The following is a 16,615-nucleotide window of genomic DNA, read 5'->3' on the forward strand; positions in this document are numbered from 1 at the left end:
GCCTCTTTAATGATTAAAAACAGCAGATGGTGATGCCTTGGAACAGTATGACCAATCTAAATATCTTGGAACCTATACTATTCCTCTTTTCTCACTTACCCATGTATTAAAAGGGGGAATATCCTATTCACACAGGTTGGAAACTCCATACATGGTAGAAGAGGAGGAAAGAAAGCAAGTGGTCAAAAATCTATTATTCTCCAAGCTAAGGATAGAAAGGAGAGACTATATGAGCTTAGAAGTGAAGAAAGCTGCCTCATACAAATTGGAAAACATATCTCTGGCACTGGCTTTACATGCGCAAACTCATGGCTGGAAACCTGCCTTGCTGGAATCAACTAAGGCTACCAAATATCTCCAGGTGATTACAGCAGTGTTTGTTTACAAATATCTATTTAAAGGGGCAAGGTAACAAGTTATGCTTTTATTTAAAGCAGGTTACAGTGGCACTCCTGCACCACTAGGTACTAGACCATGAATTAGAAAGAACCTAAGCCTTAGCTAACTGGGATAGGAGAAGAGGAATGTATGTTTAAGGTTCTAACTTACACCAAACTGAAAATTTTTTGTTAAACTAAAACAGGAACCTGAAGTGCCTCATTTGCCATTAAAGTGGCTATTACTAAGGTTTAAAAGAACTAACTTAGGGGGCACCTGAGCCTGCTTAATAGGTTAAGCGACTGACTCTTGATTTTGCTTCTGGTTATGATCTCAGGGTTGTAAGATCAAGCCTTGCATGGAGCCCTGCATCAAGTCAGCATCTGGCTACCTGGTCAGTGGGAAGCCTGCTTGAGACTGAGACTGGACAAAAGTTCCTGGACATCAGAGGAAAAGGAAGACCGAGCATTGAGTACCACTGAGTGGTACTCAACCAAAAAAGTTTGGTACTAAACCAAAAAAGGTAACTGGACATGTCAGAGATTAAACCTATCGTGTTATAATGAAATTAACTAAAAGTAAGAAAGAAGTTTGGCCTCAGAGCTGATAGGTTTAAAAAGAAAATGCTTACTTCTGTGAAATTGTTCAAATTAGGGCATCAAGGAAGAGTCTTTCATGATATTCTTATTAAAAATAAGATCTTGATTATAAGTGTTCTTTTATTGTTTCTTTTGCCTTGTTGACACAACATTAATAAGGTTTTTAATAGTACCAGGCTCTATTCTTTTAATGATTTCTAAAATCATAAAGAGTTATTCATTTCATCATTGAGCTGACCTTGGGTCAATTCAGTAAACCCCAGATATAAGCAAAGCTAAAGAGATGAGAACTTTCACAGTCAATAATAACAGTAACTGACACATTCAATTCCCAGAGACAGACACATAGTGAGCACTCAAAATTATTGTTTGAATGAACAGGTGAAAGATACATATCTACTCATGGATTGTTCCTACCTGGCATTAGAATACTGTATACCTGAGATAGATAAAAACAGCTGAACATCATATATGTATATTCGCTATACATATATACATTCCATTGGTCAAGTAATTAAACATTTCACCGTGTATATATATGCATGAGGCTGAAGACATTTTTAAAAGATTCTATGTGAGCAACCAGGGGATAAGGAACCACATGAATTGCAAAACAGTATATCTAGCTTCAAAGATGCTAATTCAGGTCCAGGGGGATCTAATCAACCTCTTTGTTGAAGTAAAGATAAAAGTTTTTGACAGCAAATGCTATTCTGATAAAATGGAATTTTCGATTACTCTATGAACATCTGGTCCATGCTACCATTTCTGGAGCCCAGCAGCACACTGCTTTGCAATGTCACAAAATATTCTCCATTGAATTAAGCCGCTGCCTTCGGCTCAGGTCATGATCCCAGGGTCCTGGGTTCGAGCCCCACATCGGGCTCTCTGCTCCACAGGGAGCCTGCTTCCTCCTCTCTCTCTGCCTGCCTCTCTGCCTACTTGTGATCTCTCTCTGTCAAACAAATAAATAAAATCTTAAAAAAAAATATTCTCCATTGAGAACACCCTGTTTTGCCAAGAGACTAATTGAAATGAGTGTTTGGAAATTTAGTGAGATGAGAGGTGAGTCAGGGGGACAGATAAGAGGATAAGCAAAGGATGTTCAGTCACTAAATCATAATTTCATTAAAAGTCTAGAGGAAATAAAATTACATATTGCTGATAGACTATTGGAAGTATAAACATCTTAATATACCTGTGATTGGAAACTAGAATATGCATAGTGTGAAATTACAGAACATTTTCATGGTTAATTTGTAATAGCAGTGTATTAGGCACAGATCAAGTTCTTTCAATCCATTTTACACAACAAACGTGTTAAATGATATTCAGGTAATAAACTACCAAATTAACAAGTTTAGTAAAATCCAAAAGGGTTTATATTTCCAGAAATAAAGCAATCATTACATCGTGTTTGGACGCATTTGGATATGAAAGCAAATAGCTGTTATTGTGAGTTTTTCGGGGGGTTTTTTTGTTTTTTTTTAAAAGATTTTTTTATTTGTTTATTTGACAGATCACAGGTAGGCAGAGAGGCAGGCAGAGAGAGAGGAGGAGGCAGGCTCCCCATTGAGCAGAGAGCCGGATGTGGGGCTTGATCCCAGGACCCCGGGATCATGACCTGAGCCGAAGGCAGAGGCTTTAACCACTGAGCCACCCAGGCGCCCCTTATTGTGAGTTTCTATATGTTGTTTCCATTTGGTATCAATTAGCATGGGAGGCAAACCAATTCAGTGTTGTCGTGAACTCCAAACTAGATCCACATTAGTGCAATTAGAGCCATCTTTTCAGTTGATGAATTTATAATCAATAATTAAAATCATAAAGTAAGAGACAATGAGTATGATTGAAACAAATTAGTTGAGCTTGGGACTAGTATGTATAGTTCTAGGACATGATTCCCAAAAGGACTACATATTTAAGTAAACATAATGGTATATCCAAGTCATCACAAATGGTCATGCAAAGAACCATGGAAGAGAAGGAAGCTATTAACCCCAGCACTAACTCAATCCAGAAATAACTGAGAGGAAGAGATTCAAACCCAGTGATATCCCTAACTGTGCCACAAACCCATGAATCTCTGGCACCTCTACCTCTCTAATGGTCAGTTACTCTTCTTGGAGACTGTCTGCTGCAGTTGCATAAGATAAAATTATTGGCCTTGCCAGAAGTTGGTAATTTTACCAAATAAGGCAAATTCAGGAAGAGAAGGCATTGGTTAAAGGATTTGAGTGTGACTCCCAAGCTCAGCACCAAATCACCTCAAGAACAAATCAGGTGGTAAAATATGCTGAATGACAACACTTCCTTGTTCTCAAGGCACTCTGAGAGCTACAGAGAGATAACATTCCAAAAAGTGCTATATGTGAGTAGAAAGTGCAGAATAAAGAATTCTCCATCACCTTCTTTTCTGGGAAGCCATGACAATAAGAGCTGAATTACTGGGGACAAGCTGAGACATATTAATTCAAGGGCACTCAAATGATAAATGAATGTGTAATTCAATCACCTGGCAACAAGGAAATTCAGCTCATTAACCAAGTGACCTGGTCTTAGGCAAGTTGAGTGATGTCAGGATTGATAATAATCTGGAAAGCAGAAATTCCTGTCGTTCCTTCTTATCTCCACCCTAATCCAGCTCATTGCTGTATTAGGTTGGGGCAGTCAAAACACAATCCAGACACAAGTGGCTAAACTCCTGGCTTTGCCCTTTGGGTGCAAAAGCCTTCTAGACATTGTTCTTCTTTGGTGGAATATACTGATTCTGGGTTCCATCCCTAGAGGACTGTTCTCAAAGATGGGCTGCTGAAAATTAAGGGATTTGGGACTTTACTCTCAAAGTCATGAAGTACCTTTAACATTCACACTAAGCATTCTTCTGCTGCAGCAGTTAGAAGAACAAAACCCAAAGAAACTTTGGTAGTGTTCAGAAGCACAGGACCCAGGTGTCTGGGAAAGTGGGGAGCAAATATAATTTATACCTTTTCCTCCAATGCTGGCAACACAGTAATAGCTCACTGAACAACCCATTCTGCTCAAGGAAAAAATTAACAGATGCATAAAATTATCTCTATTTTGAAAATCCTGATATTCCCTATCAATCATGGGTCTCTATACATGCAAAGAAAAATGCTGTGCTAATATCCAAGTTAGAAAACACAGAAATCTACAGACATGAAATCCAAGGTAAGCCAAAACAAGGGCACTTGGGTTTGAGATGCTCATCACAGCATCTTGATGAAATCCCAATATTTACCCTAAAGATACAAACATAGTGATCCGAAGGGGCACGTGTACCCGAATGTTTATAGCAGCAATGTCTACAATAGCCAGACTATGGAAAGAACCTAGATGTCCATCAACAGATGAATGGATAAAGAAGATGTGGTATATATACACAATGGAATACTATGCAGCCATCAAAAGAAATGAAATCTTGCCATTTGCGACGACGTGGATGGAACTAGAGCGTATCATGCTTAGTGAAATAAGTCAATCGGAGAAAGACAACTATCATATGATCTCCCTGATATGAGGACATGGAGAAGCAACATGGGGGGGTAGGGGGACAGAAGAAGAATAAATGAAACAAGATGGGATTGGGAGGGAGACAAACCATAAATGACTCTCATCACAGCATCAATGAACCAAAGACACCAGGGACTAATTTTTTCCCCCCTCAACGACTCTTTGAGACTTTCAGTGCAGGTCTGAGTGCAGAGAAGATTCCATTTTCCCTCATGACCTTTCCAAATTGGTACTCCCCAGAAGAAACAGTACCATATTGCCCTGGAATTAATACACCTAGAACTATTCTTGTTAGAATGGTTACGAGAGGGGCGTCTGGGTGGCTCAGTGGATTAAGCCGCTGCCTTCGGCTCAGGTCATGATCTCAGGGTCCTGGGATCGAGCCCCGCATCGGGCTCTCTGCTCCGCAGGGAGCCTGCTTCCTCCTCTCTCTCTGCTCGCCCCTCTGCCTACTTGTGATCTCTCTCTCTCTGTCAAATAAATAAATAAAATCTTTAAAAAAAAAAAAAGAATGGTTACGAGATCAGGTCTATGTGGTTAATTGGCTTCGTGATTGTCTTTCAACTACTCTGCCTCAGGATAAAATGAGAAGCACTATGTGAATCCTAGTTTGAGATAGTAAAATGCTATAAAATGTTAATTGTTGAAATTGTTGCTGTTGTTTGAGGTAGCAATAACTGAGGTGACACAATTTATGTGCCCAGCCTAGAGCTGATTTGGGATATAACAGTTAGGTACTATTAGAGAAACCTAATACTGGGAACTCATAAGGTAGATCCTGAGATGTAAGCACAACTGGAATTCCATCTGTAACCAAAGGTTAATGACTCAACCAAACGAAAGTGAAAGAAAGCAAACTCAAGGGTTGGCTTAAGATTTAGCCACTGCTGGAATGATGGAAAAAAATTATGATATATACATGCAAACTGAATACTGAGAAAAAAATATGCAAGTGTTGCCAAATGGAACAGCAAAAAGTGTCTGTGTGTACATGTATGTGTGTGTAATCATCACCTTCTATGTAGGAGAGTCTTGGAATATTGCCACAGGTTTGCTTTAGAAAACTCTCATTATTATACAATCTACATTATATACACACACACACACACACACACACACACAACACATCCCATTTGTAAGAAACACTCCCTCAGAAAAATTAAGCATAGTCCACTGATACTGTTTTCTAGAAAAATGTGACAAAAATTAAAACAGAGTTATTCTAGCCAGGAATAAAGTGAGAATCAATTATGACCATTTCCTTTCCTGGATTCACTTCATTTTAAAAAGCATCTAACTAAAACCCTTTCTGATATAAATGAAAAAGCACTTTTTTGAGATATAAGGCTAGTAAATGATACATACCAGTCTGTACCCTGTGACACACTACTAATCCTCTGAGAATTAAACAGTCTCTGTTTCAGTTATATAAATGTTCAGTTTTCTCATCTTTAGTCTTAGTAAGGTTGCCCAGAAAGTATATTATCTCCACAGATGTCACCATTTGCCAATTAGGGAAGACAACAGTGCACAATTAGTAATGACCTCTCTATATTATAGACTTTGACACTTGAGCTGTCTGGGGAGGGGATGGATTTTAGGCTGTTTAACAGAATCTACAGTGACAAACTTTTTTTTCCATGAAAAACATTTCCTTTTTTGAATTGTGCAATTTCCCCCCTTTGGATTCATTTATAAGACCAAAACAAAAGCATTTAATGATGTTTACAGTGAAATGAAACAGCTGAAGACCAGCACATAATCACCATATTTTGTTTTCTCCTCTTTAAGTCTTTTAGCAGTGGGGCTTCCAGCTGAGCTTGCGTCTAGCTTCTCTCAAGACATAGCCACGCATTCTGAAGCTTCACTGAGCCTAAACACCAAGCTGAATTCATAGTTCTTAATTGAAAAAGACAGCCTGTTTTCCCAGCATGTTTGCATCAGTAAAACATTGAAAATGACATTTGTGCCCAAGTCCATCTGAACACTCTGCCTTAGCAGAACTCTGCTAATGTTTTTATACCCTGGTTTATGCCCAGCATGGTTTTAAAAAGCTCCTCTTGCTAAAGCATGTGTGGCTGCATTCACAAAAATAGACTCATCTTCATATATGAGAAGCCAGTTCTGAGCTTTGCTTTGAGGTGTTTTTCATATGCCCAGAATGTTGCTTGGAGTCAGCCATGTTTTCTTACACTGATCTCTCCTATGATCAATGGCAGGCATGTGTATGGAAGCTAGAGGGATTTGGCATAGCAGCCCCACAGACAAAACTGGAAGTTTGGTACTTTCTCTCTTCAGTAAAGGGCATACAATCTGTGGTCAGAGAAAAGAGTCTCTCTCTGAGTAAAGTTAACCAGCCTAATACGGAAATAAAACCCACCCCTTTGGTCTCATTAGTGCTATGTTCTGTGCAACTCGACTGATCAGTTAAATTTCATGTACTAAAGCAGAAAGAGGCATTTACTCCCGGTGAGAAGGCATCTGCTCATTTTCTAGGTGCTTAGTGCAGTTATTATTGAAGAGAATGTATGCAATATGTATATGTAGTCAGCTTTTAAAATGCCTGAACATTATACAAACCTAGGGGATCCACTCAGGGAGGATAAAGAAGAATCTGGTCTGGTGTCAGGACATCTCACAACTCTGTAGATGCTCTTCAGGCATGAGCACAGTGCCTACCTTGACAACACACTCATTACAGTAAAATAATACAGTGTACCTACAAACATTCTGGGTTCTCTGTGATCTATGGGTGCGACTTACATCCAACAAGCCCTTACCATGGTCAGGCATCTGAGATCCCATGGAGGTCACGCTGGTGTTCAGCACGTCATTGACAGCAGTATCACAATACAGGCTCCGCTGGACATCATGCTCACTGTCAGTCTGGTCGCTCTCTTCATGACCACTATCCTTCAAGCTGTTGCCCTCTAAGTCCTTGAAGGTAGAGCTGCTGGGTTGAAGAAAGAATGAAAATTAACAACTGTGATCATCTAATTTTTAAAATCTTTCAGAGCCAGGATGATGTCAGCTCTCTGGTAAGGCCAACAGTGACTAGATTGCCCAAAAGAGTAGAAAAAAGAGGAATTTCTGTTTAGAGACAATGGAACTTGGGACATCTGGGTGGTTCAGTTGGTTGACTGTCCAACTTGTGATTTTTGGCTCAGGTCATGATCTTATGGGTTGTGAAATCGAGCCCTGCATCACATCAGCCTCTGTGCTCAGTGGGGAATTTGCTTGGGATTCTCTCTCTCCCTCTTCCTCTGCCTCTCTCTCAAGTAAGTAAGTAAATAAATAAATCTTTAAAAAATAAAGATAATGGAACTTAATGCTGCAGAGAGGTTCCCACTATTGGATGTTGATGTAGCTAATACCTTCATTCCATTATCTTCAACATTACTACAGGCATGGTGGAAGAAGGTAAAATCTGAAAAACCACCTGCAAAGAATATCACCATTTCAGAAGGTTTTCCCTCTTCTTATATAATTAAAGTAAAATAATAGCTAATGTTTGCTGAGCAATTACTATACATAAGACACTATTCTAAGTGCTTGACATGAATTAACCTTTTTTAATCACCACAACTATGTAAGAGAAAGGTACCACAAATATTCCCATTTACAGATGAGAAGAACAGAAGCACACAGAAGTTACATAACTCGCCCAAGGTCATACAGCTGATAAAAATGCAACAGATATAAGACCGAACCCAAGCAGTCTAGCTCCAGAGCCTGGACCCTTAACCACTATGCATACTGCTTTTCCAAAGATGTCTACTAATCCCCTGCAGTTGAAGTGGCAGAAATTGAGGTAATGCAATTAAAATAGAAAGGATTATCAGGATCAGAGAACTCAGGTCAGTTTTAACTGAGAAAGTCAGAGAGACAGTTTCAAAGAAAATGGGGAGAGGAAGGAGCTGAGAAGAGAAGCCTCGAGAACCAGTGAGTTCTAATAAAACTGTGGGTGTAGTTATGCTAAGAATATGAAAACTTGCAGCTGAGGAGGTTATTTATTAAATCAATCCACCATAAAATGCCCTAAACATACAATCCAAGAACCTTGAAAAAAAAAATAGAGAATAATACCTAAGGTACATCCATAGAGGCCCCACCTGCTATTTCTAATACTTTGTATGTCCTGACAGAATCCGCAGATGTGCAACAGTATGCAACAGATGTGCAACATAATCCATAAATTATGAATCTGAAATACCTAGTGAATGGTGAACCCATTCCCCAATCAGTGAGGAAGCAGCAAAGACAGACTCAAGAAAATGTGTTGTCTCAACAACGGAGAGTGTCATGCTTGTGAATTAGGACAAGTCCCAACGGACCCACTATACCTGTGAAAAGGGAACCTGTGGAGAGAATTGTGCAAACTCATTTGATGTGCTCAACCTTGTACATCCACAGGCCTGGCTCTTTGAGGCTTTGGTAAGAACATTCAGTACACATGATGAAGAGCTATGCCATGGACACAGTAGATACACTGTCACTCTCCACATTGGTCAAAAGGAATCACTGCAGATTTTTTAACATATGACCAACTAGTTGTAGAATGCTTGCTGCTCTGAATATGAAAAAGAAAAGATCAAAAGGGCACTAACTGGAAAACCATAATTATAAGAAAATGAAGAGCAGGAGCGAGTAAAGCATTGACCTGTTTGCTAATTATTTTCAGAAAGGATCACTGAGCATCACCTGTATTAAAACTAAAATCGTTCAATAAGCCAACTCACTCAGCTCCTCCAAATTATGTCATGCAGCTCCTCAGCCCTGTGGACCCACCAGCATGTAGTTCTATTAAAAAGCCAATCATCTTAAAATTCTTTTATGGTCAAGAAGACCAATTGGAAATACAGGCTTTAGAGCATGTAGCCATTTCTAGCTTTACGGCACAGATGTGGTGGTGTCCTCTAAATACTAATGCCAGAGCTTGAACAGATTCAAAGTTTGTCTTTTAGAAAAAATAGTACTTCGTCCTGCCCACATGGACTCCTGCATTTCAGAAGAAAGGAAATGACCTACCTGGTTTGTATACTTTGAAAACAAAATTAATTTTTTGACCTGCATTTCTGGTACCTGGAGCACATGAAAATTTCTTCAATCTACAACACAAAATTGTTGCTCTAAGCCAGAGACGTCAACCCTGAATTGAGTGCATTTCAGCAGTTGCCAAAATAGGCTTGAGACATAAGTTTAAGAGGAATATAAGGACAATGCAATTTGCCATCCCTTACAGCAAGGTTTCTCAACTTTGGCACTATTGACATTTTGGGCTGCATAATTTGTTGTTGTCAGAGACCATCCTGCACATTGTAGAATGTACAGAAGCATCCCCGGCCTCTATCCATTAGATGCTAGTAGTGCTTCTCCCAGAAGTTATAACCAAAAAGGTCTCCATATATTTCCAAATCATCCTCAGTTGAAAACCACTGCTTTAGGTTCTTTAAAACTCTATTCCTGCAGCATGCTGGATTTCCAGACTATGGTGGAAAGAGTGCTGTCATTAGGACAAGTGACAATCCATACCGTGCCACCTCATCAATTGGACCTTGGGCCTGATAGCTAATGGCTTTGAGCCTCAGTTTTCTTGTCTGTAAAATGCATTTGCTAAAACCTTCTTCACAAGGCCATTCTGAGGACTCGGTGATATCCCCACATGAAGTACTGGGTAAATACAAAAGCTCAAAAAATGGTTATTGTTTAATATGATCATTACACCATATGGTAATGTCTTCATTGAGTTATAATTAAATATTATGTCTGTGGTGTTTTTCTAGAATTGATACAGGAAATCTGTATTTAAATAATGTTTCTCTATCTTCCATAAACTATAGTCAGACACTGTTCACTATGTTAATTGCTCCTAGATTTCAGGAACAGGAAAAGAAATTCTGTCAAATGTGTATCCTTCCGTTATTGAAAAAATGAGAACTATGTACCCTGGTGTACTTACCATTTTGTCTTGGCTTCTCAAAAGCCTCACAATAAATGTAATATTAATTGCTGTGATTTGAATGTCAAGGACCACTATTTATGTTCACCCAATTGGTTTAGATCTGCTTTTTTAAAGTTTGATCATCCATTTTATATACATCTGAATATTACAAACTATCTCAGAGATTTTGTGTTTTAGGTAGAAATGAGAGACATGATAAAATAGTGATGGATTGGCTACTTGGAACTGGTAGTGTGAGTGTAAAAAGTCAGGTATTCTTGGTTAAAATCAAAAACACAGGAAATAACAAGTGTTGCTTAGGATGTGGAGAAAAAGGAAACCTCATGCAGTGCTGGTAGGAATGCAAACTGGTGCAGCCACTGTGGAAAATAATATGGAGTTTCCTTAAAAAATTAAAAATACAACTAACCTACCATCCAGTAATCCCATTCCAGCGATTTACCCCCCCAAATACAAAAACACTAATTTGAAAGGCTATACGTACCCTTATGTTTATTGCAGCATTATTTATTATAGCCAAATTCTGGAAGCAGCCTAACCATCCATCAGTAGTTGAATGGATAAAAAAGAGGTGGTATAGTGTGGTGCATAAACAATGAATATCAGAACACTAAAAAGAAATAAAATAAAATAAAATGGAAAAAAAGAAGAGGTGATATATGTATGAGGGAACGTTATTCAGCCACAAAAAGAATGAAATCTTGCCACCTTCAACAACATGGATGGAGCTAGAGAGTATAATGCTAAGCAAAACAGGTCAGTCAGAGAAAGATGAACACCATAAATTTTCACTCACATGTGGAATTTAAAAAAAAAAAAAAACAGAACAAAGAAAGAGAGAGAGGGAGAGAGAGGTGATCCAAGAAAAAGACTCTTAGCTACAGAGAACAATCTGACAGTTAGCTACCAGAAGGTAGGTGGGGGGGATGCGTGAAATAGGTGATGGGGATTAAGAGTACACTTAAAGATGAGCACTGAGTAGTGTATAGTATTGCTGAATCACTTTATTATACACTTGAAACTAATATAACACTGTATGTTAATTATACTGGAATTAAAATTAAAAACTCAGTAAAAATTTCTTAAAAGACTCCAAAAGTGATAGCTATGTATTCTCTGAAAAAAAAAAAAATAGTAAGAGATCAAACTCCCCTCCTCCAAACCCTGGAATAGTTAACCGACTTAAAGATCAGTTTGTCCATGTGATGAACTAAGTACCACTTACTCTAGTCTTGTAAGGACATTTAGTGACTTAATGAATGGATTTGGGTAAAGTTTAAGACCCAGTGAGCAAGATGTTGCAAATTGTGAAACAGCCTGGTAAATGGCCACTCACCCAAAACAAATAACAATTTATCCTAGGCATAAAAAAAAATGCTGATTTCACTTGTTTTATTATCTGTGTACCTCTTGGGAAATGAAAAACTTGTAAACCAACTTTTGTGGGACAATAAATTAGGGGTACCCATTTGCAATAGCATTGTAAATGCAAATATTTCTATGACCATGCCGGTAGCCAACAAAGGGATAGATCTGTTTGAAAACACCCAGAGCAAGAGTTACTCACAAAATGCTTCATGAATAAACCTTATTCAAATTCTGACCCATATTTATCCTTTAAAATATTGGAAATCTTTCCAACAGCTAGAATAATCTGAAAGGAAACAGGTCATAATTTCCTAGTAGATGATACCACATACCCAAGGAGTGCCATCGAAGAGTAATAATGAGAAGGAAGTAAAAGTAAAGAGTATTGTAACTATATTTAGAGAATATAAGGATGATTCTTCAGTGGTTCCTGGATCTCCTCCCTGCATCACAATCGTGAAAACTGGAGATTCTCTAAGGATGGAGCTAAATTAGACTGCGTTTAACAAGCTTCCCAGGTGATTCTATGCACATCAAAGGTCATAAATTGCTGGGGTTTTTTTTTTAAAGATTTTATTTATTTATTTGACAGAGAGAGAGAGATAGTGAGAGAGAGTACACAAGCAAGGGGAGTGGGAGAGAGAGAAGCAGGCTCTCAGCTGAGTGGGGAGCCCAGTGTGGGGCTGGATCCCAGAACCTGGGGTCATGACCTGAGCCAAAGGCAGACGCTTAATGCCAGAGCCACCCAGGAGCCCCAGAAATTACTGTTCACAGAGAACTTTAGCGCTCGCTCTCGTTGGAAAAATGCTGAGATTTTCTTCAACTTTGTTCATCCATTCATTCAAGAAACACGTACCAGCCCTTGTTATAGACAAGGCATGATACCAGGTGTGGCAAAACCCCCAGAATAATCTGAGTGGAAAAGGAAAGCAATCTGTATGCTTTAGGAGTCGAGGTTCATTTTCCTTACCACACTGCTATGCTATCTTGTTCATTTCCTGCTTTATTTTCTTTGTCTTCCAGCCTCATGCCCTGCTTGTCATTGCTCCAGAAGCACCACAGGTGTAGATATCAAACAGCAGCACAGAAACCAAGCATGAGGAAAGAGTGTTGCAGCAGGAGCAAAGTGCAACTTCCAGCTTTCCTTGCTCTGAGAAGATACCACGGAAACAAACAGAGCAGGAAGGAAGCATATCCAGAAAAAAATTCTGAACCGTCTTGGTTTGTTAATCTGGAATCCTGACATAAACCTTGGGTACACCTGCAGGTTGCAGGTGATGTTCTGAAAACAAACAAACGAAAATATGGAAATATAACACCAGATTCCGTGGTGCAAAGATGATGTGCCATCTACCTTCCCTTTCCCTTCAAGATCCACACTTTATCCTTCTCAACTTTGATTTGTCCTTAGGGAAACCCCCTTGCTCTCCTTCTGTTGGCTTACCCGAGAGAGAGAAAAAGAAGCCTGGGTGTAAACTCTCTGGACAAGACAGGTAACAACTGCTGGAAAATGCCAAAAAGAAGGGTCCAAGAAGCATCCGTGGATAAGCTGGAAGTGAAGAGAGGAAAAGAAAAAAAATGGATAGGAAAAGAAGTTCTCAAAACTATCCTGAGAGACCAGGGCAAGATGGTGGGGAAGAAGGAAGAGGCGCCATTTCAACCTGTACCCTAAAGTGAGCTGATTACCTACCAAAGAACTCCGATCACCCATGAAATCAGCCTGAGATCAGAATTATACACATCTGGATCTCTACGGGGGCAGAAGTGGGCAGTGGGCAGGTAAAGCAGAATGGGAATGTCGGACTGGTATCAGAAGATAAACAAAAGGGGGAGGGAGCCATTGGAAAGTAATACCCCCATACGAGAGTGTCCTGCGTCTGGGGACAAGCATTAACTTGGAGTCTGGTTGAAAGCACTCAAAAAGAGCAAGGGATAGCAGGGGGATATTGTGGGAATCGGGCAGTTAGGGACAGGGGCTTAAGTCAGGACAGCCACCCCTGGTGCTGAGCCAGAGAGAGTGCGGTGGAGAAACCAGGTCTTGGTCCCTGAGCCGCCAGCACGCCTGAGAACACGTGGGGTCTGGCTCCCCTGAGGGGCTGGAGCCTCACCAGCCCGCGTTGCCGTGCTATCAGAGCCTGAGACGCGCGCGCCCCACACCCTCCCCTGGGAGAGGTGCACAAAGGCGCCAGCCCGGCGCTTTTGGACCCGGAAAAACTAAGCACTCCCAGCCCAGGCCAGCAGGAAAATCTCAGTGTGCTATCGCTGCTTGGAACCTCTCTGGCAGTCTGGAGCTGCTCAGACAGCCACCGCTGTCGTGGTTTTGGGTACAAGCAGGAGTTCCTGTGTCCCCAGGGACCGCGACTCGGAACCTGCTCTGCCAGAGGGGGAACTTATGTGCTCTGGAACACCCAGAGGGGAACAGACTGAGGCTTCTCTCTGAGAGAGGGGTCGGGGTACAGTTTGCTTTCCTCTAAACCTCCAAAAACCATCAAAAACTGTCAAGGCGAGAGAAACAAATGAACAAACATAAAAACCTCCAGAGAACAAAAGCCTGAAAAAAAATGGAATCCTCAGAGCCCAACCCCTTGAAGGGGGCAGGAGGACTTAACTCAGGGAACATTTCCTGAAAACCCACGTGGCAGGCCCCTCCCCCAGAAAACCAACCAGGAAAAAAAAAAAAAAAAAAAAAGACGACAAGAGAACAACCACCACTACTTCATAGATACAACTTTTATTTTTAATTCGTTCCCACTATTCTGTTTCATTATTTTTATAGAGATAATTTTTTAACTTATTTACCATGCCAGTGAGATGTCCAGTACATCAAATTCCATAATAACATTTTAACCTGAACTTTTTGATACATATACCTGTGTTTTTCTTTGGCTTTTCTATTTTTTAATTTTTTTAAATTATAATTTAGTTAGTTTAATTCTTTTTTACTTTTATTTTTTAATATTTATATAGAGTTAAACTTCAAGGAAATCCCCTTTCCCCAATCTCTGCTACCCCTATAAGTAAACCAATTTTTAATCCCCCTTTATCTTAGGAAAGTTGAGTCATTTAACAAAGATATCAAGATACATCCAAGGAGAATCAAGAAAAAACATTTCTCACCCACACTGAGAATTTATAACCACTCTCCCATCTTTTTCTTCCACCTGTGTTTCTGTGTAATCGTGTTTGTCCTGATAGTATATAAATCTTATACTTGGGGTTCTTTTCGATGAGGTTCTACTTTTTTTTGTTTTTATATATATATATTTTTTTTTCTCTTGTCATATACTTTTATCAGTCATTTTGTTTGTCTGCTTTAGTTTGTATACTTCATAAATCTTACCTTGGGGCCCATTTGGGCTGAGCCTTCTCTTTTATCTTCCCTCTCTCTGTCTCTTTTTTTTTCTTTTTTCTCTCATTTGGGTGGGGACTCGTGATTGCTCAGAAGAGTAACAGGGTGCATCTTGACTGCACCACGGTCAATACATCCAGCTACATCCGTTCAGACATCTCTCACCAAAATGACTAGGAGGAGGAATGCCCAACAGAAGAAAAATACAGAGGATGGGCCTTCTGCAACAGAGCTAATGGCTATAACATAGACAATATGTCAGAAAGGGAACTCAGGATAACAATTATCCAGGCAATAGCTAGGTTGGACAAAGCCATGAATGACCAAACGGAATTGATTAGAGCAGAACTGAAAGCCACCAGGGATGATGTTCACAATGTTAGGGCAGAACTGAAAGCCACCAGGGATGATGTTCACAATGCTCTCAATGAGTTCGATTCTAATCTAAGTTCTCTAAAAGCTAAGGTAACTGAGACAGAAGACAGAGTTAGTGATCTGGAGGACAAACAGATAGAAATGATCAGGAGGAAGCCTGGAACAAACAGCTCATAAGCCACGAAAACAGAATTAGGGAAATAAATGTTGCCATGAAATGTTCCAATGTCAGAATTATTGGAATCACTGAAGGGGAGGAGAAAGAAAGAAGTCTAGAATATATAGTGGAACAAGTTCTCCATGAAAATTTTCCCAATCTCGCGAATGGAACCAGCATTCATGGACTAGAGGCAGAACAGTCTCCCCCCAAGATTGTAGATTCTCGAAAGTACTCGAGACAACTTATAGTAAGAATGAAGAATTATAATTGTAGGCAGACCCTCTTGAAAGCTGCTAGGACAAAGAAGCTCCTTACATACAGAGGAAAGTCCATCAGAATAACGTCAGACCTGTCCACAGAAACCTGGCAAGGGAGAAAGGGCTGGAAAGATATATTCAGGGCATTAAATGAGAAGAACATGCAGCCAAGAATACTTTATCCAGCAAGACTGACATTCAAAATGGATGGAGAGATAGAGTTTCCAAGACCAGCAAGGCTTAAAAGAGTATGGGACCACCACGCTGAGGCTGCAGGAAATATTAAGGGGGGGGTTCTATAAAAGAGGAAAAATCCTAAGAATATCATTGAACAGAAATATAGAGACAATCTACAGACAGAAAGACTTCAAAGGTAACACGATATCCATAAAAACGTATCTATCAATAATCACTCTCAATGTGAATGGCCTAAATGCGCCCATAAAACGACAAAGGGTTGGAGATTGGATAAAACGACAGGACGCATCCATATGTTGCCTACAAGAGACCCATTTTGAACCTATGGATATACCCAGAAGAAAGTGAAGGGATGGAGAAGCAACTTTCGTGCTAAAGGGCCTCAAAAGCAGGCCAGGGTAGCAATTCTCATATCAGACAAATTAGATTTTAAAG

General features: G+C 39.8%; 1 protein-coding gene across 2 annotated transcripts in view; it reads right to left on the reverse strand.

Annotated features, from left to right (window-relative positions):
- PCDH19 (protocadherin 19) overlaps positions 1 to 16,615 on the reverse strand; it is a 136,101-nt gene that overhangs the window by 45,819 nt on the left and 73,667 nt on the right. The window contains exon 4 of one of the 2 annotated variants that reach the window (XM_045994680.1): positions 7,292 to 7,461. In XM_045994680.1, the coding sequence (XP_045850636.1) occupies positions 7,292 to 7,461 (170 nt within the window). Of the gene's footprint in view, positions 1 to 7,291; positions 7,465 to 16,615 lie in introns of both variants that reach the window. The other variant, XM_045994679.1, reaches the window with a different exon arrangement.

The sequence above is a fragment of the Meles meles genome, chromosome X, assembly GCF_922984935.1.
Source record: "Meles meles chromosome X, mMelMel3.1 paternal haplotype, whole genome shotgun sequence".
Classification (NCBI taxonomy): Eukaryota; Metazoa; Chordata; class Mammalia; order Carnivora; family Mustelidae; genus Meles; species Meles meles.